This window comes from Scomber japonicus, chromosome 18, assembly GCF_027409825.1.
Source record: "Scomber japonicus isolate fScoJap1 chromosome 18, fScoJap1.pri, whole genome shotgun sequence".
Taxonomy (NCBI): domain Eukaryota; kingdom Metazoa; phylum Chordata; class Actinopteri; order Scombriformes; family Scombridae; genus Scomber; species Scomber japonicus.
In genome coordinates this window covers 11,861,911-11,884,392 of record NC_070595.1, presented here as the reverse complement: position 1 = coordinate 11,884,392, position 22,482 = coordinate 11,861,911, and the positions used below count along the sequence as shown (strand labels likewise).

General features: G+C 38.3%; 1 protein-coding gene and 1 long non-coding RNA gene across 2 annotated transcripts; one reads left to right on the top strand and one right to left on the bottom strand.

Annotated features, from left to right (window-relative positions):
• Positions 1-2,537: 2,537 nt before the first annotated feature.
• Positions 2,538-5,375, bottom strand: socs1a (suppressor of cytokine signaling 1a). The gene is made up of 2 exons (XM_053338424.1): positions 5,213-5,375; positions 2,538-4,114 (listed from the first exon to the last, which is right to left on the bottom strand). The coding sequence occupies exon 2, from the start codon at positions 4,055-4,057 to the stop codon at positions 3,332-3,334; it is 726 nt and encodes a 241-aa protein (XP_053194399.1). The 5' UTR covers positions 4,058-4,114; positions 5,213-5,375; the 3' UTR covers positions 2,538-3,331.
• A 9,048-nt stretch (positions 5,376-14,423) lies between these two features.
• Positions 14,424-16,628, top strand: LOC128379151 (uncharacterized). The gene is made up of 6 exons (XR_008323387.1): positions 14,424-14,492; positions 14,922-14,965; positions 15,516-15,631; positions 15,752-15,907; positions 16,030-16,114; positions 16,602-16,628. It is a non-coding gene; the product is annotated as an uncharacterized LOC128379151 (long non-coding RNA).
• The last annotated feature ends 5,854 nt before the right edge of the window (positions 16,629-22,482 follow it).

Genomic DNA, 22,482 nt, shown 5'->3' with positions numbered 1-22,482 from the left:
TAGTTAGGCTTTACTTGAATCAGCCTTTGAGTTTTATATATGGTATGACTCACCTTTGTGTGTGTGTGTGTGTGTATGTGTGTGTGTGTTTGTGTGTGTGTGTGCGTGTGTGGCTACATTTGTCTAGACCCAAGAGAATAAAAAGAAATCCCCAGCTACATTGCAAAGCCTTGTAATAAGGTTTGGTTTTAATGTGGGAGTTCTTTTCAAGTAGGCCTATGAGGAAAGCGTTGGAGGTCAGATTAGAAATTAAAAGTATACTACACTGTTGTGCAAAAGCAATACTTTCATAAATGTCATAAATTGAGAAATTAAGACAAAACCATTCTGCCCTCTAAAGATAATTTCATTTGCATCTACTTCCCACACATAATGTTATACATGTTATCAATATCCAGTTAGAAGGGAAGATATCTAATATTTTAAAGCTGCATAGCAGTCTGGCTAGCTTAGCTTAGCATGGCTCTGTCTGAAGGTGCCAAAAACCGCCATTAATTAATACATTACAATTAGGCCTAGTGTAAAACTAGCAGAGACCAATTAACTTACTGTTTAACTTAAATATTGCTTATGCGCTGAGCTAGCTAGCTAATAGACTAATTGACTAATTAACAAACATACAAGCTTATTTCTACATTTTGTGTGTTTTATGAATTCAGCTTTGTGGTAAGCTAAACTAACTCTACTGGTACTACTGGTCATTTTTGAGTTCACAGTCAGAATTTTCAACCAGAACACCTTCTTAAGTTGGATTTCCAACGCCACTAAATCCAAATCCAAGATGGCTGCTCCACGTATCATCAGTGTGAAAGCTATAGTAATACATTGTTTATTAGCACTTCTGTCTAGTTTGTGTCTCTTCAAATCAGTCATACACAAAATACTGTCCAACCTCTATCTGTGGACATATTGCTACAGTGTTTGTATGTATTAATTACAGTATAATGTGTTGTTACCAACTGGTATTGCTAACAATCACTAACATTGGCCACAACATTTTTCTGACTTGTACTGGAACGCAGTCAACTTGGGTATGACGTTATTCCCTGTTCTAACTTTCGAGGTAAATGAAATGTAGCATAACCTCTCAGCAATAAACGAGTGAGGGGTTTTCCCAAAATGTCAAAGTATCCCTTTAATTAATGCAGACTCTCCAAATAGAAACCCGTCAGTGAGATTGTAGATTATATAAAACTACATTTTTGGAACATTATTTCCTCCTGTGAATAATGACAGGATTTTTTTCAGCAGCGATACCGTGAAAACAGAATGACGTATGTTTAGTTTGGATACTGAGTAGACCAGAAGGGAGAACTGAGAGCAGAGGCAGCCTGCCAAAGTCTGGGAATGAACAGAAGAAAACCCCATTGTTATTCTTAAAAACACACTGGGAAATCTCGCCATTGTTTTTGGGTCATCTGATACTACTCACAAGCTGAATCCTCTACATTTTAGAATGGAAATTAAAAAACCTTTAATCAATGCACTTGGGAACGGAAATCTTTTACTATGAATAAGACAAGAAGGAAGTCTCATTATTGAATGCCACAACAACTCAGCTTGGTTGAATGCAATGGCTGGGTCTAAGAATGCGTAAGGTGCTTAAGGCCACAGTTTAATCACTATCATTAGTGTTTGATATTCCAGTTCTCATGGAGTCTGTGAGTTTTGTAGATTTCAACTTATTTTTTGTCCAATGTGGAAGTCGATTCCTCAAACAAGCTAATTCTCCTATGAGTCACACTCTGTAACAGGGGATACCCAGCCTGTTTTAGTCTTGCCACACCCAATACACAAAGATGATATTTCTGTCAACGTTTATTTCACTCTGCTTAGTTACATATTTTTTCTTAATATGTGCTACATACAAAAAGTACATTATTCAGAACTAAATTTAAATCCACACTGTAAATCTTACCCTGACCTTGATCAAATATGTCTCTGCCTAACCACTAACCCCAAAAATGTCCCACTTCCTCCTGAGGAAAATTTTAATGTGTACTATGTCCTCATAAGGTTCTAAGTACTTGTGTGAACAGACACTCACATACACACACACACACACACACACACAATCACACACATCAGTATGTGTCACCTCTGGCCTGTTTCTGGTAAGTATGTGTGCGTCTAAGCGTAACAGTCCATTTACTACAAAGTAACCCCACCCACCTGTCACTTTACCCTACAGAGATGAATCACTGTGGTGACGATACTGTACACTACGTAGTCACACTTCCTGTCTGTCCTATTGTCTACAACAAAGTGCATACAGACAATGCATACAGACTGTGTGATTGATTATGAGGGTGTGTGTGTGTGTGTGTGTGTGTGTGTGTGTGTTTGTCTGTCCCTCCGTCTCACTCTTTCTATCCACACCTACAAACTCCTACTCCTGCAGGTGTCAAAATTTGCTGAACAAGCATACCATTCACTAATGACACAATCAAAAAAGTAAAAACAAAGTTTAAGTAGTTTAAATATTTTAATAATATATAATAAACATAATACAAAAAAGACAAAAATACTAGGCTCATTCAGTATTAGATTAAGATATTCAGATATGTGAGACCTCTGCATACAGTACATCTTGATATCACAACTCAACTCCAGTACCATCTGATCCGCAAGCAAGACATGTCAAGTGGTATTTGAGCCATCAGTGTTGGCAGACATTCATGAGTGATGTAAACATTCAAAGGCATTAGAGTATTGCAATCTGCTACAAAAATAAATCAAATCCTACAGGTGATGGTTTCAATTGTACTCGCCACCACACCTCCATATTTTTAAGAGACCGTTGTGTTTTGAAGAGTCCTCTCTGTAGGCAATGTCAGTGTCCTTTCGCAGCCCATCATTAAATATTTAAGGCCCTCTGGAGGTCGCAAACGGGCAACAACAAACTCTGCGGTTTCCAGGATAGCAGTCACAGTGGACTCCACCAGTTCCTGTGTCTTTTTAATATCTCCATTGTCTCTGTAGTTTTCTCTTAATGCAGCATTTTCCATTGGTTTTTGCTTGCTCAAGGCCAAAAGGTGCTCTGCCTGTATGCAAGTGGAGTCTGGAGAGGTAACATATAGTGAAATGTCACAAATGAACTCCGTCCACCTGGAGACTGACTGTGCTTGACTGTGAAGATAAAGTCTTTTATGAAACATTTTGCAGTCTTTCAGCACAAAGGAGAAAGTTGATGTTGTCTGTAACCCTGGCGATGCACTCTTAAAATCCACCTCATGATGGGGAGGCCTTACTGAGCGCTTCTGACAGGTACGTTGTAAATACTGCCTTATTGTAATTAATAGTAATACTGCAAAAATACCACATGGCAAGGTCATAACTTGTAAGGGAATTCCAACAGAAAGTCTTTGACAACATGGGTGAGTGGCAACTCTGACACCTGGCTTGCTCCACCGCACATTTCCATAATGCGCTTCCTGCACAGCTCTTGCAGGGTTGGTTCCCATTTCCTGTATGGGATGCTCAGGCTCTTCTTGGGAGAGCTGATGTAATGCTCCAAGAGGGCAAAGAGCGTCGGGAAGGTGCGCTCGTTGCCCGCTAGTGAGAACTTTTGCCGCTTGTAGTCAATGCGTACGCTGACCGGTCCACTCTTAGCGTGGTAGGACAACGTGAAGAACACGTCTTTCTGTCTGCTGTCACGGATTAGAAAGCTGCCCAGTGGAGCGTCCCGCAGCATGCGGTGTGCGTCCTCCACTCCCAGAGGACCCCAGTAGAAGCCGCTGTGCTCTAGCTTAGATGCTGTGTCCGTGATGATCTTGCAGTCCTCCTTGCAGCTGAAGGTCCGGAAGTGGGTCAGATACACAGAGGGGACAGATCTCTGGTTTGGCTCTGGAACAGCCCGACGCTGAAGCTGCTCGGACTCTGTGCGGTGTGGCCCCAGGGCGAACTCGTGCCTCTGCAGCGATGATGATAGTGATGATGATGACGATGATGAGGACAAGGAAGATGAGGATGAGGATGAGGACGAGGATGAGGACGAGGATGATGAGCTTGACACGAGGGTCTTGTCGTGGCCTTCCACTGTGCTGTCGGCTACCATCCTACAGGGGAGAGAGGCCCCAAACCCTCTCCCATCTCTGACCACCACACTGACATTCTGGAAGAGACAAGACAAGAAAAAGTTATTATCATGACCATAATTATTTATATTCATTAATTACTATAAAACAAAGCAACTTGCATCATTTTTACAACAGCTTGGTCTAAGTAAAGTCAGGTAAGAGTTAAATCTTCCTCCTTAGTGGCTAAACACACAGTTTTAAAACCAAGACTCAGATAAAGACCATGTAAGGCCTTGTTGCTCGAAATGAAGTGTGCGTGCAGTATTGAGTGCATAATTAAGCAACTTTGTCTGAGTACAGGTTAGAAATTCATTTTAGTTTCCATTGAGTGGTACTAAGTTTGATATGACTGGAATGCGGTTTGGCTGATGTCAGCCACAGCCAGATTACTGTACACTCACTGCATGCACACAGACACACACAGACACACACATACACACGAACAGAGTTGCTGATGCTTATCTGGGTAGTTTGTTATCACTTGTTTCTTAGTGACTGTGATCAAACGTTATGGGGCTTATGTCAGATAATAAATAGAATTAAAATAGTTATACATTGTGAGCTGAAAGTAGTTTTGGTTTTATATGACTTTTTCAGGACATTTAAATGACATTTAAAACACTAAACCCCCCTCTCTTATAGTAACAACCTGAAGTTGGACTGAACCTGTTGAATTGTCTTATGTTGTTTTTTTTTACAAGTTACATAGGACATTTCTGTATTTACAGACATGCCCTGTGTAACTTGTAACAGAAAAGCAGCCTGTTGATATTACCTTCACCTCTTATCTAAAGATCGTGCTTACAAGTTGCTCAAAAGTCGTGTTAAAGGCCAGGAAAAGGTTATCAATAATTTACTGGATGATGACTTGCGTTAAACTTGGGGGATTTTTTTTTATTATCTCAATGCCAGAAAATCAGAATCACATGTCCAAACCATGTCAATAGATTAAAAAAAAAGACATTCTGATCATAATTCAGTTAGTTTAGACTATGTATCCCTTCTGTTTCCATTCCGAGCTGTTACCAGCTGGACACTCACAAATCCTTGAATTATTTCACTACTTCACTTGAATTGCAAAAAAGCAGCCATATCTATTAAATCCTCTAATAGTACAGCAGAAAAGTCCTTACCGTTTCGCTCTGACAACAGCGGCTGTTTAAAGCTCAATTTCTTTGTAAATCCCAAAGTGCGTAAACTGGACTGACAGCGGTAAATATCCTGCAAGCAATCCGTGTCGCAGCGCTGGGTAGATAGGGTAGAACGAGGCTTGGGGGGCCCGATGGATACAATAACGTCGACCTGCTTGCTTGACTGTGATTTCTACCCTTCAAAATTATACTATCATGTGTGAAGCGTTGTCACAGTTTCCAACGTTTTTATAGTCTAAGCCCCGCCTGTCGCGCTCTTTACAGTCAGCCGCGATCATTAGAAGAAGTGAAAGTGAAACTAAACTCGGTTCGTTTCTGCCTCTCTCAGTTTATTTGAACTCGCGTTGTATTTTGAGAATTTCTCGAAAACCACAAAACCCACATGACAGCGTTTACAGAAAACACAGGCTGATCCGAGTAATGGCAGCTTGTACGAGATGATCTTGCTGTAGTGTTGTTAGTGATCGTTTTTTAAAGTTTTGACGTTACGTTGACGTCTCATGTTTGCTAGGAGATGAAATATTTTATTAAATGGTACAGTTTGATTAAACATGAAAAACATCCTAAGGCATTCTATGATCTTGGATTATTATTATGTCGCTATCATTTGCCAGTTTAAGCAGATTTTGCACGAAGATTAAAGTCCATTAACCTTTGCTCACTCAGATAAATCAGGTAAGGAAGTCTATTCTCCTTTCCAGTAAAGGTGCATGTGCCCAAACAGTCATATAGAAGTTTCTGTTACACAGCAGCCATTTATGATATCATGTCACATTAACAGGAAAACTCTTTTTTTTCCCCATCCACAGTAAATATTGAAGGGGGAAAAGCAGCTGTGATTAATAATCACAAGGAGCACAAGTGAAATCAAGTCCATGCTTGTTGCACTTCTTCATTTGCTGTTAAAAGTAGACACTTCTGTAGAAAAAAGAGTTTCATCCAACCCTCACATTTGAGGTGATTCATCTTAGTGATGCTGGTATTGTGACATCGTAACAGTCATTTCGCTATTTTGACTTTCAAAACTTTATTTCAACTAAGCCACATCAAGCTGTTTCCACCACTTTTTTAAGTATATAGTGTGTGGTATCAATGACATCATGAAAGATCAGAACTTGTTGACTACTCAATGTGGATTGGGCAGTGAATCTCTTAGACTGGTTATTTTCTTATTATATCTGGAACCAGAACTAAAATAACATTGTATATTGTCAAACTTAACTGTTGTTGAAAACTATTCACATCTCATTTCAACTTAATGTTTTTCAATCATAAGTAAAAAAAAATTGACTGATGCTGCAAATTTGAAGATGACATATAATCATATCTAATCTATTAAAGTCCCCTTGCTTGTTAAGGTTGCAGCATTTGGATACTGGCTGCAGACGTCCCTCCTCTCTACTTACAGTGCTGCAGTACTACGTTTTGGCATTGGATTGCATATTACTCAATCAGTGATTCATGCCAAAAAGAGACATCTATTTGGCAAGCAGCGCAAACTTAATGAATCTGCATATGTTGACATCACCTCATGGCATCATAATTAGGAGACTATTTTGAGAGAGAATAGTAAGAAATGAAAGTTAAGAGCTGTCTCCTACTTGCAAGTCTGAATAATATCACATTACAGATAAATATATCATTGCTTTAAGGAGAGGCAGATGGATCAACACTCCCAACACCCCAACCCTTCCCCCATCCTTCACATGTTGTAACGTTAGAAAAGAGCGAGTCTGTTAAACAGAAAGTTAAGGAAAGATCTGAGGTCAGCTGCTGCAGGCTTAAAGAGACAGAGACAGGCATGCAGACAGATGATAGCTATGAAAAGGCATGTGAGGTAATAGTGTCAGTATTTAAACTAGTCTGACTCAACTTGTGGTTAGATTAGCCTGCTGGTTCCATTGTGTATATCTAATCATGCTAATGAAGACCACAATCTCATTTACCACTGCCCATTACGTCTCCACCATTGTGTTGTTCCTCCCTCATAACAGAAACAGGACAAGAGTTCATTTTGTATCCCATCGCCCAACTTGAAAACCATTAGTGTGAGCCTCTATTGTTGTGTGCATGTCCTGGTTGCATTCATTCTTTTTCAATTAGTTTCATTCAGTTTTTATCATTACTTGCTTTTGAGACAATGCAATCAATGCTTATCACGTTATAAATAATTCCTTCATGTGTAGCGTTGTGTATTTTGTGGGTGGCTTGGCAAATAAACACTTATACCAAAAAATGTTATCAGATCTTTGGTTTTTTTAATGTAATTTGAAAGTTTAATGTTGCTTTCACAGTGCAGAGAGAGAGATAGACAAGGCAGACAGGGGGAGCGAGGTCACTGGGTTTGAGGATCATGCTTAAATAAAAACACATGCTAAATGTAACAGTGGGTGTGTGCTGCTGCTGCATGACTGCCCTACTGTCCATGCATTGTGGATTATTTGAATTGTAAATCATCATGTCATATTATACAGTCCATTGTGTAATGGTCTGCTCATGTGTACATGTGTTTTGTGTTTACTTGTGTGCAGTCAATGTTTAATTGTACGAGCGTGGATGTTCCATGAGTTTCATTTCTGTGAAACAGGGAGGGAGAGAGAAGACTGAAACATAGCGAGCTTAACAGTGGGTCTATGTTTTGTAATTGCGGATCCTTGCGTGTGTATTTATGGTTGCAGTAGTTAAGATGGCAAACACGCTAGAAAATAAATTCAACATATGCATTCATATGGAAGTAGGGAAGTAGTATGAAATGAAAGCTAACATGTATATTGCACTTAAAATGATCTGGGATTAGTTTTATTCGTAGATAAGTGTTTGTTGTTGTAGACACGTGAACATTTTTTTGCTTGCATGAGACCATGGACAGATGCATGAAAAATGCAGAGCAGGGGAAATCCTTTTTTTTATAGTCTTGTTAAGGCATGACTGCTATTTATAATTTGCAGATCACCATATCAACATGTCACAGCACATTGAGCTTTAGGAGTTTCTGCAGGAGGAAAAGGATGATCTGATTCTGTGGTTGTTCAGAGGTCCTCATTAACTTCAAATTCAACTATGTATACCTGCAATTTCCAGCAACATGTCACACCTGGTAGAAGACGACTTGTGTGTCTTCGTGTGTATGACTTTGTGAGTGCAATCAAATCGAAACTTTTCCAAACCTGAGGTGTTCATGAAGGCTCCATGTCTGACTCTACAAAGAAGAATTCTGCACTTCCTTTGCTGTGTCCTTTTAATGATTTTAAAGCTAATGTATTATTTTATGCTGCAATCATTTTATTTATGTCTTTCTATTTTTCTGTACTTTGTTTTATTATCATTGGGGGGGGGGGTTAATTGTATGTTTTAAGTTTCTCAAATTACATGTTTTTCTGTTTTATGTAAAGCACATTGAATTGCCATTGTGTATGAAATGCGCTATATAAATAAAACTGCCTTGCCTTGCCTTGCCTTGCCGTAGCTTCAACATACTTCAAATCTATTTCCTTTTCTTGTTGTTTAGCAGTGAGAAAGGGTAACATTGACGGGACATTGTGTATTTACATTATTACATTGTTTGCTCTTTTCTCTTTTCTTTTCCTGGCTTCCTCACAGAGATTGTCTTCATTGTTGTTTCACAATTTGAACATTTCAAAACCTTCGTAATGGGTATAATATGTGTTACATACTGTACTTGTACTGTGAGTACAACACCACCTCCCCCTACTTCAAGTCAACTGCCCCTATGTCAAGTCAACTCCCCTACACGCAGTCACCGGGCATTGCTCCATAGCAGAATATAGTTTCAATATGAGGTCACGGTGAAAATTTAGAAAGAAAAAACAGTTTTATTGCTGTTTTGTACTCTTTACTTTCACTTTATTCTAATGTAATTCAGTGATAAGGACTACTGATGATAAGGTGTGAATGGAAGCTTCAGGGAATGGAAAGCTGTTATCTTACAGTAAACACTACACTGTAACATTAACTGCTGTTTTCACAGCACATGTAAATGTTAAGGCAGTGTATCCTAAAGTGCCCTGGTGCAGCAAACCAGCACCTACACTATGTTAAAAAAAAGTGATTTTAACGTCTCCACTCTTTGTGTGTTTTGGCTTGGTAGACTGAAAATAAAACCACAAAGAAGAAAAAGTACATTGTAAGAAGTAGTAAGAATGAACATGTTTAAAAGAAAAGGGGAAGCTGCATTACAATTACATCAAAACAATACTAGGAAAGTTTGTTCCAAGACAGTACGACATGTTGCTACTGGCAAACTCTCAAGCTAACATTTATTGCATTGTGGAAGTTGTTTACTTAGTTTAGGACAGCTATTTATTGCTGCTATTCATTTACTCTGGAAACACTTCCCTGACCTGCAGCATACACTTCTGAATATCACTATAGGATTAGTCAGATAGCTCTGTGGAAACATGGAAGTTTTCTTTTGTTATTCCTCTAAATCGTACTATCTGTAACAGTTAGTCATAAGGAAGATAATCAACACTATGGGCCAATCCAGTAAATTTGATACTGTACTTCCTGCAGTCATCTGTAATAACATAAATGAGCCAGGATGAAAGAGGAAGTTAAGGTGAAATGAGAAGCTGAATTTCAGTTCTAATTATGGTAAGAAGGTTCTGGAAATCCACTGGGGCATTAATAGATTACTACATTACTACTTAATACTACTTTCTAATTCACAAAGCAGATGCATAAACTTGCATAATCGAGATAGTGAGTGGCCTGTGCACTACAGCCAATTCTTCTAAATGTGAAAGTAAGAAGACTTCCATGAATTCTTGGTTTTTATGGGAATCAGCTTTTAGTGGTTGAAAACTCAGCAAGAGTCCATAAAATCCACTGAGCCTGTTTCCAGTTCTTTCCATGTTCAATAAATTCATGTGATAAGGCCACAAAAATGCTTATTAATTGTTGAAGGAAAAAACTCCTGCTCATGTTGTTTTACCCTTAGAAACCTTCTCAGACTATGGTGCTTTTTGTAATGTTTGAGTTATAAATAACCAGAGTATTTGGGGCACATCTTGTTTTCTACTCCACTAGGGTTTCTTGCTTTTTCCACACACGCAGAATGGATGCTTTTAAAGGTCTAGCGCACGTTCTGTATTGCATACAGACAAACAAACTTGAAAAAAAAACCTTCCATAATTTTTTCATCCGGCTGCATATTTCTGCAACTGAACAGTCTTTGTTTCCTGTGCACTAACAGAACAATGATATGTCATTGTTTATAATATAGACTCTCTGATTCATTGCCCTGCTTAAGAGCCCAGCTTCAGGACTATCACTTGGAGCCATGGAGTCCATGGCTTCATCCAAAGCATCAAGTCACTGAAGGATTTTTAAAGTCTGTGTAAAGAACAATGAGAGATTTCTTTTTAAACCCATTTAACATGTTAGGAAATAATAGCTGAAAACATGTGAAAAGACTGTGAACTATTTAGTACTGAACTGTGGCAAAGTTAAACTCTTTTTCAACATTTCTATATTCAGGATTCTGTGGATGGGCCTGAAAAAGTGGCTCAATTACAAATATGCGTTGCTAGCATGACCCCTCTCTCCACTAAAAACTAGAGCACACATAGTATTGTGGTATTTTAATCGGAGACAACTAGGATTCCTGTCAGATAATCTGCTCTTACTGGTGAATGGAACCAAACTCCATTGACAAAAATGCCTTATACCTACAAGCAAAATACAAACTTTTTTAAAGTTTGTATTTTTACATGGAAGTTGGTATGAGAGTTGTTAATTCAGAAACTTCCTTAGTTTGGCAATGCTTTCAGCCCCTTTAGCACACACACTTCCAATGACTCCTGTTGTAAGTATACAAAGGTCATCCAGAAAGTGAAACAACTCAGTAGTAAAAACACAGTAAGTCAAACAATGGTTTTACTTGAAACACCAAGATAACTTTGAATAACCAGTCCGACTGCTGTACTGGTAAAAGTCTTATAGAGCGTTTCATCATGATGTTAACTTTTGATAAATACTCTGGAGAGCATCACAGGCACCGTGTGAACTCTGGGGAAGAGGTTGATACATTAATTATGTGAGTTGTAGGCACCTTAACACCAATAGAGGAGTCCTTTTTGCTGGTTGTCTCCTAAAACCAGTGGTGAAAGAAGGTGTTCAGAACCCTCATATATATATAAAAGAACCAATACCATACTCTAAATATACTCTTTGTAGAAGCCTGACTCTGGACACTCCTTTTTTGTAAGAATGTCAACCAAAAAGGCTGGACGCTGATTTATTATTTGATAATGCTTTATATTTTATAAACTTATCATAGTTGTTTTTTTTCAGGTACATCCTTAATCCTGTCAGTAAAGTAATCAAAATAATAACATACACTACAATTACTCTAATAAGGTACAAGTTCCTCAAAAATCATAAGTTCAGTTCTTACACAAATGTACTTTACCACTTTTCAGCACTGTCTGAATATACAGGAAAAATGAGGTGACACATCCTTGAATTTGAAAACCATCAGCTCAAAGTGCGTACATGTATGATGAAATGCACGATAGACTACACACATGACTTATTAACAGATCATATGTTTGACAATGTATCACACTGGAGTCACACTGTCTGTTGTGAAAGCGATAAATGCTCCGTCTCTTGGCTCACTATGCAAAAATACTACCATGGTGTCAAAACGATACTGAATGTAAAATCATCTTAACTACTTAATTATAGTGTCATAGTTCATATTAAAATAGATAAGATTCAGCTTTATTGTTATTGGACAGAGTACAAACACTGAGATAACAACATTTATTATATGTATTGTAATTAGAGGCTTTACGTGAAAATGGTAACGCTGAGGAAATAATGAAATAGAAAAAAGCAAACTAATGCTAACCACTGAGCATTACCTTCATGATTTTAATTAATGATCAAATGGCAACTTGAGATCAGTGGTTGTTTCTGTTGAGTCCAGTCAGAGGGATTTGACCTAAAAAAGCAGCTGAGTTTCTTTGATTTCCTTAAGCCCATCTGGCATGGATTGTTTAAACCAAACAGAGCACTAAAAAAAAAGAAACCCGCTGTGCAGGTGTGGGCTTGTTGCTTCAAGTACTGTTGACAAAGTGAAATGTGATCCATGTGAGGCCCTATTAAACAATAGTTGCATTAATGAAGGCTTATCAGATGCCAATAGTGCCAACAGGTTTTTGTTGAGAGAATTTGAAAACTCGGAGGAAAAGATAACAGTAACAATAACTTTATATTCTCAGTCCAGGTTTGAAGATTATTCCAAGTTGCTCCAAACTTTGTTGTATTACTTGTGTATTATCAAACGGGTGTCCATGCCAAGGATCACATCATCTCCTACTCCAACACACTTTTAGTCTATCTCTCTCTGCAGAGTGCCATTCTAACTGCTAGCAATCTTTCCAAAACGTGCTTGTGGTTTAATAGCCAACTGTTGCAAAGTGCTTTACTACTGTTGAAAGATTGAAAAACATTACACCATCATGCATTCAGTATGAAATTTCAGCCATCTGCTGAAATGCAAAACATACAATAACCATTTACTGTAAAATCAGTCGCTTTCATCAGGAAACTTTGTAAAATAAACGGGCGTTGTCAAAATGAAACTGAAATGAAACTACTTAAGCAATTCCAGGATTAAGGGTCTTCATTATTTTGAGAAGAGGATACAAGTCCTTAGAAGTTGCTGTTTCCTGTTACCCCCTCCACTTTCTGAGGTAATAGGTTACAGTTTAAGTAAGGGCCAGGTGGAGGGAGGAGGACAAGGAGAAGAAAACATCTTGTTGTCTGAAGCAGTCATGTAAATAAGTGTTAACATGCAATCCCACAAACACATGTAATAACAGCAGTTGACAGACAACTAGTTGAATATGCACACACTCATATATACACACACACACACACAGAGAGAGAGAGAGAGAGAGAGAGAGAGAGAGAGAGAGAGATACTGCATATCAGTACTTTATGGCATGATAAGTGTGTGTGCAGGCGCCAGATGTACTTGGTTTATGTCTATGTCCATGAAATGCTCCGTCTTCTTGGAATACGAAACTGAAAGTTATGTTGCCAACCCGTCTCTGGCCACATAGCAACTGATGATGCAACATGCGCCTGATTGGCTCTTGTTCCTCCATGCTTCCTTCAAGGAAATTAGAAAAATGGAACCTTAAATTTAAGGCAAGTTTATAAATTAGCATTTATAGGATATACAAAAGTTAATTTCGGGTATTTCATTAAAACATATACACTGTAAAAAATATCCGTAGATTTCACGGTGGAAAACTGTGAAAATGCAACAGTCTAAAACTGTAAATCAAAAAAAGGTAGAAAACAGTTTTTGAAACGGTAGAACACTGTAAACGAATATACCACACTGAACTGTACAAATTACAGATTTTTTCCGTAAAAAATACAACATTTATCCTTAAAAAAGTCACAAGACAGTTTATAGCTTATATCCGTAGATTTCACGGTGGAAAACTGTGAAAATGCAACAGTCTAAACCTGTAAATCGAAAAAAGGTAGAAAACAGTCTTTGAAACGGTAGAACACTGTAAACGAATTTACCACACTGAACTGTATAAATTACAGATTTTTTCCGTAAAAAAAATGCAACAGTCTAAACCTGTAAATCGAAAAAAGGTAGAAAACAGTTTTTGAAACGGTAGAACACTGTAAACGAATATACCACACTGAACTGTATAAATTACATTTTTTTTTCATTAAAAAAATGCAACAGTCTAAACCTGTAAATCAAAAAAAGGTAGAAAACAGTTTTTGAAACGGTAGTAAACTGTAAACGAATATACCACACTGAAATGTAAAAATTACAGATTTTTTTCGTAAAAAAAATGCAACAGTCTAAACCTGTAAATCGAAAAAAGGTAGAAAACAGTTTTTGAAACGGTAGAACACTGTAAACGAATATACCACACACTGAAAAAAGTGAACTTGGGCAACCATTGATGTAAGGAGGGATTTCTCTTTGAACTGACCCATAATCGCTATGTTTCTGTCTTTTACTTGGTTTAAGGTAAAATATCACTGTGATTAAATGTAAATCAAGGTCTCATTGGTTCAAAGTAATTCACAAACATCCAATCAAGCAACAATTGTACTTTTAAGTTGAAAACGTTGCATGTCACGTGACGTGCGTACGTACTGACGTCACGCTACAACCAGACTTCAACTTTGAATTTTCCGCCATCTTGTTTTCCCGCATGAAGACTTCACAGAAGAAAAGAGAAAGAAATCGGTAAGAAATATGCATGACTGTTAAATATGTGTCTACATTCATACACCACTCTTACACAATGTAACTTTACGCTGTTTTTATCACACAACGTCGATGATTAGCCGTGACTGTTTGGTACAATTAGCTAACGTTAGCTAGCGGATCGATACAGGTTAGCGTTAGCATTAGCATTAGCTTAGAAGACGCCGCCATGTGTCTGTGTCTGAGCGCGAGTTTCAGGTAACTGACGTCCTGCTTCACACCTACTGCCACACAAGTACAGAGTAACTGAAAACTTTATTACACTTTCACTGAAGTTTTCAGAAATGATAGTTTTCAGTGACTTGAAGCTTATTTTTCGTGTTAACAAAAGGAGAAAGACAGTGTTTGTATGTGTTCAAATGGAAAACACTTGTTTGCTCTCATTAACAAATGTCTCCTTTCTTCCAGGCATGCAGTGATCTCATATAGTTAAAAGAAGCAACGTTTAATGGGTAAGTGTTTATATTTGAATGTCATGTGAGTTATGCAGCTGAGTATCAGGTGTAAGGTTATGGTCATGATTATTATGAGATAAGTATTATTATTGTTCATCACCTGTGATATGGAGTTTTATTTTCTGTGACTGAATCCAAAGTCAAAAGCAATAGAAAAAAAAATCAAAAGGACTTTTTGTATATCATTCCATATGTTCAACATATGCATTAAGTATTATTAAAATAATACCACATGGTAATATCCTGTGTGACGTAAAAAAAAAATCAAAATTCCAAGTAGTCCTTATGTTTCATGCTTTATTTTGTCAGTGGTAATCGTGAGGATTTGCCTACCATATAAGACAGAAGTGTATCCCTATATTACTGTATATTAAATTTATAAAATATATTTAAAATATTTTTATGTATTTTTTATATTTTATTATAATCTATTTTGTAATATATATTTATAAATTGAGTTTTCAGTATCACTTCCACTTCTACCAACAATGCCAATGTAATTTGGGTCTTTCTTATGCTCCAACCACCCCCATCCTCCCCTTTTCAGTCATCTGCTGAATGTGGAAATGTAAAGACTGTGGGGTCACCAAATCACGACGATCGGAACTTCTGAAGCATTACAAACTCCAGGAGCGATGGCCAGCGATGTTTCAAGAAGCGGAGGTATGAGCTGTTAAAACTCTATTCCAGAGTCCAGTCAGGCAAACACTATATTTTCCTGATCTTTTTTGAACTTTGCCAATGCCTTAACATGAAATGTGTTGTCTAATTTGTATATTTCAGATCAATGCTGAATTCCTAAGAATTACAACGGTACCGCTACAACCACGATTCTTGGCTGGTTTGGATAAGCAGAGCAGTCAGCTTCTTCAGGTCATGAGGAAAAAAGGTGGAGCTGTCGGTCAGAAAATCAGGGACACCCTTAAACCTTTGGATCAGGTATGAAATGCATATGTGTTGCATTTGATTTCCTCTTTTGTCAGTTCAGTTCTCTCTGTGGGTGAGTTGAAAGGTGATACGTATTTTATCTTTCATCTTTTGATATGTCTTTGTTGCTACAGGGTGTGGACTTGAACAGAGTGCCTCCTGAAGTCGCTCGTGATTTACCTGGGTGAAGATGTGAGCCACCTGATCAAAGAGTACCTGGTAAGTCAGCAAATCATGGCAGTGCACTGAGATCAGGGTGTTTTCTGTTAAATGTAACTGTTGGCCCTGGGCGTTTGATCAGACTAATCAATAACTACCGGTATCCAGGAGAATGACATTGAGGGTCTTTCCATCTCCTTGCTGTCTTTCTCTCAGTTCAATTACTTATTTGGATTGTCATGCAACTGTCCCTATTTCTCTCTCTCTTTCTCTACCTCCCTTTGATATTTAACCCTCCTGTTGGCCCGGCGTCCGAGGGAGAGTTTCTCTCGACGGGGTAGAGACAGAGACGAGGGGAGAGACCCTAGGCTGGGACCCGGGGCGACAGGAGGGTTAAAATTAGAATGTGATCAGAGGAGTGCACATATTATGTACTACTTGCATGATTAATTGTGTGTCAATAATTGTAATCATTATTTAATTAATAATCTCCCCTCTCCCCTCCCTGGGTACAGTTATCTAAACTAACTTAATTGTCTGATTTCAGGTTGTCCAACAGGAAGAGGCGGAGGAAGAACTTGAAAAAGCCGCCATGGCCATCTTTGTCCTGCACAATGGTGATGCTCTCTCCCCTCCAAAGGACATTGGCCTTGTCATCGATGGTGTTGAGGTACTTAATGACTTGTCCTCCATTGCATCGGCTTGTGCCATGCTATCTGGCCTGACTTATGCACTCAACCTGAGTTACCCAGTGTCGAGATACGGCTCTGAGCGCAGCAGCCCATTCTTTCTGAATGGAGTCTGCACTCCCCCTAGAGTGTAGAACCACCCAGAAAAGTGGAGTCTCTCGTTATATCCCTACAATATCTCTGGTGTGTTTGAGTCAACGATGCGCACGCATTCATGAGCACGTCGACTCTGAACGGGTCTATAGGAGGCGCGCACACACACACACACACAGGTGTTCATGCACAGTTTTAATTCCCTTCATGAAAGTGTACTGTGAAGCACCACAAAAAAACAATTTAAATTGATTGATTGACGTGTGTCCAAACTTTTGCCTACACTATATATATATTGGTGTTTTACTGTTAACTTTATTTGTTTGAGCAGTGTTGTCATCTTCAGGTTCCACTACAGCATTGCATTTTAACAGATGGACTATGCACCCACTGAAATGGTGGCGATTTCTTGTAACGGATAAATTGTCATTTATTCTGTCTACTCCATTAGTTCTAATGGCTTAATGTTGTCTTTGTTCTCACAGCTCTGTGCTTGCACTGGTGCTTCTGATTCACGCAGTGGAACCAGCAGATGTTAAAGCGGCATACCTTCATCGTTCACACACCTTCAAGCCAGGTTGGATCACCAGAACAGCCCCCTTTTTGACTTTGCATGCCACAGAAAGGCAAGACCTTTGGCTCCTTTCTATGGTGTTTGGACTTTGGGGCACGTTCTACACCGAAAGACTGTTGAACTCTTTGGGACTTTTACCAGATTTTCCATTGTTTAAGTCTTTTAAGACAATTTGGTGCAAAACGCTCAAAACGGCAAACTTATGTTAAGAGATGGGGGCACAGAGAGTTGTAAATTATAGGAATAAAGTAACTATTTATGGGAAACTGGTCATTTCTGTGATTTCTTGTGATTAACTATTTATTAGGGTTAAGGTTTAAGCTGAGCTGAGTGTCAGACTTTTACCGTCAAATTTACAGAGAAATTCTGGCAACTCAGCTGCCAGATTTTCACCGTTAAAATAACGGATGTCCTTTCACCGTAAAATATACGGAGAAATTCTGGCAACTCAGCTGCCAGATTTTCACCGTTAAAAATAACGGATGTCCTTTCACCGTAAAATATACGGAGAAATTCTGGCAACTCAGCTGCCAGATTTTCACCGTTAAAATAACGGATGTCCTTTCACCGTAAAATATACGGAGAAATTCTGGCAACTCAGCTGCCAGATTTTCACCGTTAAAAATAACGGATGTCCTTTCACCGTAAAATATACGGAGAAATTCTGGCAACTCAGCTGCCAGATTTTCACCGTTAAAAATAACGGATGTCCTTTCACCGTAAAATATACGGAGAAATTCTGGCAACTCAGCTGCCAGATTTTCACCGCTAAAATAACGGATGTCCTTTCACCGTAAAATATACGGAGAAATTCTGGCAACTGATCTGCCAGATTTTCACCGTTAAAAATAACGAATGTTCTTTCGTCGTAAAATTTACGGTGAAATTCTGGCGACTTAGCTGCCAGACTTTCACCGTAAAATTTACAGGGAAAAACTGGCAACTCAGCTGCCAGATTTTCACCGTGAAATTGACGGGTTTTTTTTTACAGTGTAGAGGAGACCAACATGAGAATTAATTATTTTAAAAAGCATGTGATAGTGTGATGTCAGTAGGGCTGTAATGATTAGTTAATAATCAGGAAATGAATCAGAAAATGAACTGCCTCATCTATGAATCATGAATGCCAAATAAATGATGGGTCCAGCTTCTTGTGAATATTTGCAATTTTTTCCCCCCAACATCCATGACAAGTGTTACTTGGAAAAACAAGAGCACTTAATATGACCATGTCACCATGTCCTGTGTCACATTTTTAAGCATTTCATAGACTCTAAATGATGAATTAAGAAAATAATATGCAGATGAATCGATAATGAAAATAACCGTTAATTGCAGCATGTTCATCTCTTCTGCTATAGTGGTGTTGATTTTGATTGTGCCAAAAGACAGCTGTCAACTGTCAACTGTCAGTCACGATAGTCTAATCTGATGAAATAGTGAGTTTGTGTCACATACCAGCACGTGTCCATCAGTGAGTTTCCACACCACTGAGTGCTGTGATCTTACAGCTTCTCAACTAATGGCGGTTTATTTCCAGCCTGGTCTTCATTATCAGCCTTGCACTTATCACCACTGCTTATGAAAAGGGCCATTTCCAATGTCAATCAGTACATCTGATTCTGATGAAAAAACACATGAATTATCATTCAGCATCTGTAAAAGGACTGAGGTCTGTGACCAAGCTGCCTACTCACTGTGGTCTGCCAATGTTAGTTACCAGCATGTTGGGGCTTTCTTTACCTTCTGTTCTGCACACAATCTATGACCATTTTCTTAAAAAGTGACACACTGATAGGAAGGCAGGGTCACACTGAGGCATCAATGCCAACATCACCGGACATTTCAACTCACGCAATGCATAAAACATTTGATCTTACATGCATAGCATAGCATATTTTGGTATGTTCATGTCAAGTGCTAACTGATAAGGAAAGAGAAACCAAAAGAAACAGCCAAATGACACTGACATAAAGTTCAGAATGAGCTTTGAAACATCTTAGGTATGTGATATATGATATGCTTTTGATTGTTTAGATTTCCACAAAGATTCACTTTAAGTAATCTTTGCTGTCGTCAACATCCTGCTCATTCAAGGCAGCAAAGATGAGATCCTGGATAAATCTTCCTCCCTCTGCACACATATAAGCCTTGTTTAGTTTATGTGATATGGCATGATCATTCTATGCTGCTGGAGAGTTGGATGTGCAATATTGCTCAATGTCAACAGTCTGTCTCCCTCTGGATTTACTCTGGACCTCCTCCTTTGGCTGGCTGTCATGCAAATCAGTTAAACCCGTAGTGATCACACATAACAGTTTTCTGTGTTAAAAGAAACTCAAAGAAACAAAAGTAACTTAGATTTTCCTGTAGTTTTGACATACTTTTTGTTTGATACATTTTCACTCTGGGGGGGGGGGGGGGGGGGGGGTAGATGTGTTTACAGCAGGGAAGTAAAACCAAAAGCTCTTGTAAATTAAACTCAACAAGTGCTGAGTGGTCTGTCCCCCATTATAACATTTGAGAGGGTTAAAAAAACAACTACTCCACTGAACATCTTCCCTTTAGTCTGATATGTTTGACATTTTCTAAAGAAAAAATTTCACAAATATGTCAACTTTTTAAAAAGAAATTGTGCTATGATAAAGTGTCATTGTTAATGTTTTTGTCCATTAACAAATAGTGCACTTATTTTTAAACATATGAATAAATGTAGATTTGTGAAGAAAATTTGGCTTAGAGACTTAATATGGGGGGGATACTCACAAGGGTCACAATATGAACAGTTTTTAAGATTCAGACTTTTGCTTTCAAGTTAAGCACATGCACGTCATGCTCAAAATAAACGTGTGTGTGTGTGTGTGTGTGTGTGCATGTGTGCGTGCGTATGTATGTGTGTTTGAATAATACCACATTTTTTAAAGACATTATACTGCAAATAGGCCTATTTTCTAATCTTGAGAGATTTATATTTCTTGTTTGAATCAGCCGAAGCAACAGAGCTTTTTATTCACCGCTACTGTTACTGCTGTCAATACTATCCATCCATCCATTTTCATGACTGCTTATCCTCTAGAGGGTCGTAGGGAAGCTGGAACCAATCTCAGCTGGGCAAGAGACAAGTTGCATTACTACTGCCACAGTGCTTACATTTATGTATAGAAATGTCCTAGATGGAGTTATGAAAAATGTTAATGTTAATGCCTTGGAGAATGTAAAAGGAATTGAAAGTAAAATCAAGACATTTTCATCCCGGGCCGAGATGGACCTGCTGCGTCTTCTTCCATTGTTTCCTCCATGGTTTCATTTCTCATCTAACCTGACCATGGAGTTGACTTTGGCTGAAGGTGATTGCTGATAGGCTGTCCCAATCAGTGGTGCCTGCACAATCCAATCACGTTTGAGAGGGAAACGACAAATTGAGTTTTTTTTGTTTTTTTTTAGTAGAAGTAACGGGTATTCACGGTTATGGATAGAAATAGTGGAGTAAAGAGTACAATATTTGCCTCTCAAATGTACTTGAGTAAAGTCATGAGTACTCGCCAAAAATGATACTCGAGTAAAGTACAGATCCCTCAAAATTGTACTTAAGTACTGTACTCAAGTAAATGTACTCCGTTACTGTCCAGCTCTGGTTAGTTCAATAGCATGTTATATAATGTCACTAGTCCGTGTGTTATTGACCCTGGTTGGGCTTCCTGGGTGGTGGTGCCCTGGATCAGATAGATGCATACATTGCCCTACACAGTAGACTCTTGAGGGCCTGCTACTGATACTATAACTACTACTACTAATACTGCATTAGACATTTCCTCTATGATCACTGCCTTCATATTATTACCACTACCACTACAGTTGCTGCTAAACACTCCTAATACTATTTTACTCTACATACTATTCTATTTTAATTTTATAATTACAGTACTTCTGCTGGTTTCAACAAGTTATTTTAAGGTTTTTATTTTTATTTTTATCATAATGACTGAAGTTACTTTTATAACTCTCCAGTGTACACCTCAGCATCTCGGCTCAACACTTAGGACTTACAAGAATACACACACATACACACAGCTACATGGTTTACGGTAAATAGCCTGAATCATTATTTTTGTCTTTCCACTAAACAGTCTCAAATGTATGTCAAGCATATACCCAAACACACAAAACACCAACGTACTCAAACACACACACCAACACACCACATCTCTGTGGTCGTCCCTCTTTCACACTCATTTTAGTTTATAAGAGTTTATGTGACCTCCAGTTGACTTGGTAGTATTAGATCATTGATATTATTAACCAAGTAATATTAAAAGACTATGCCTGTGTGTGTGTGTGTGTGTGTGTGTGTGTGTGTATGTGTGTGTGTGTGTGTGTGTGTGTGTGTGTGTGTGTGTGTGTGTGTGTGTGTGTGTGTTTCATTATTTTAGCCTTTAGCTTTATATTTTCACCTGATCTAATGCAATAAACAGACCACACCGAAAACTGGTTTGATGTCATTTTCTTTTTACACTTTTTACTTTTAAAGAAATTAAATGATGAAACGAAAGTGATGTCAGTATCACGGTAGTAGCCATTTAAGAAAAACAGGAATAAGCTGTTACTGTTACTAAAACAATGACTGTTTGTGGTGGTTAAGTATTTACTGCTCATGTCTGTCTGTACTGTCTGTACCATATGCTGTGTGTGTGTGTGTGTGTGTGTGTGTGTGTGTGTGTGTGTGTGTGCACTTAGTTATGGTGTGTGCGAAGCCATAAAAAGAAGGAAATGACACTTCTCTATAATAATTTAGCATTTCAAAAGAAGAGGATCTATGTAAAGCATTTACAGTAAGTGTACACATAACTTACGCACAGACAGAAACTTTGATTTGAAATTGAACATTTGCAACTCCAAAGAAGTTTCACTTGTGTTTTGTTATCAGGTTTGGCAGTCAAGCCTGTCATCACTACCAGTTCTCCACAATCAAAGACAGTGTGGCGACAGACACGTCACCGATCATTAGGCCTCGATGGCGTGTTGGCATGAGGCTACTGTAGACACCATGATGCAGGCTCCAATTAGAAAAATGT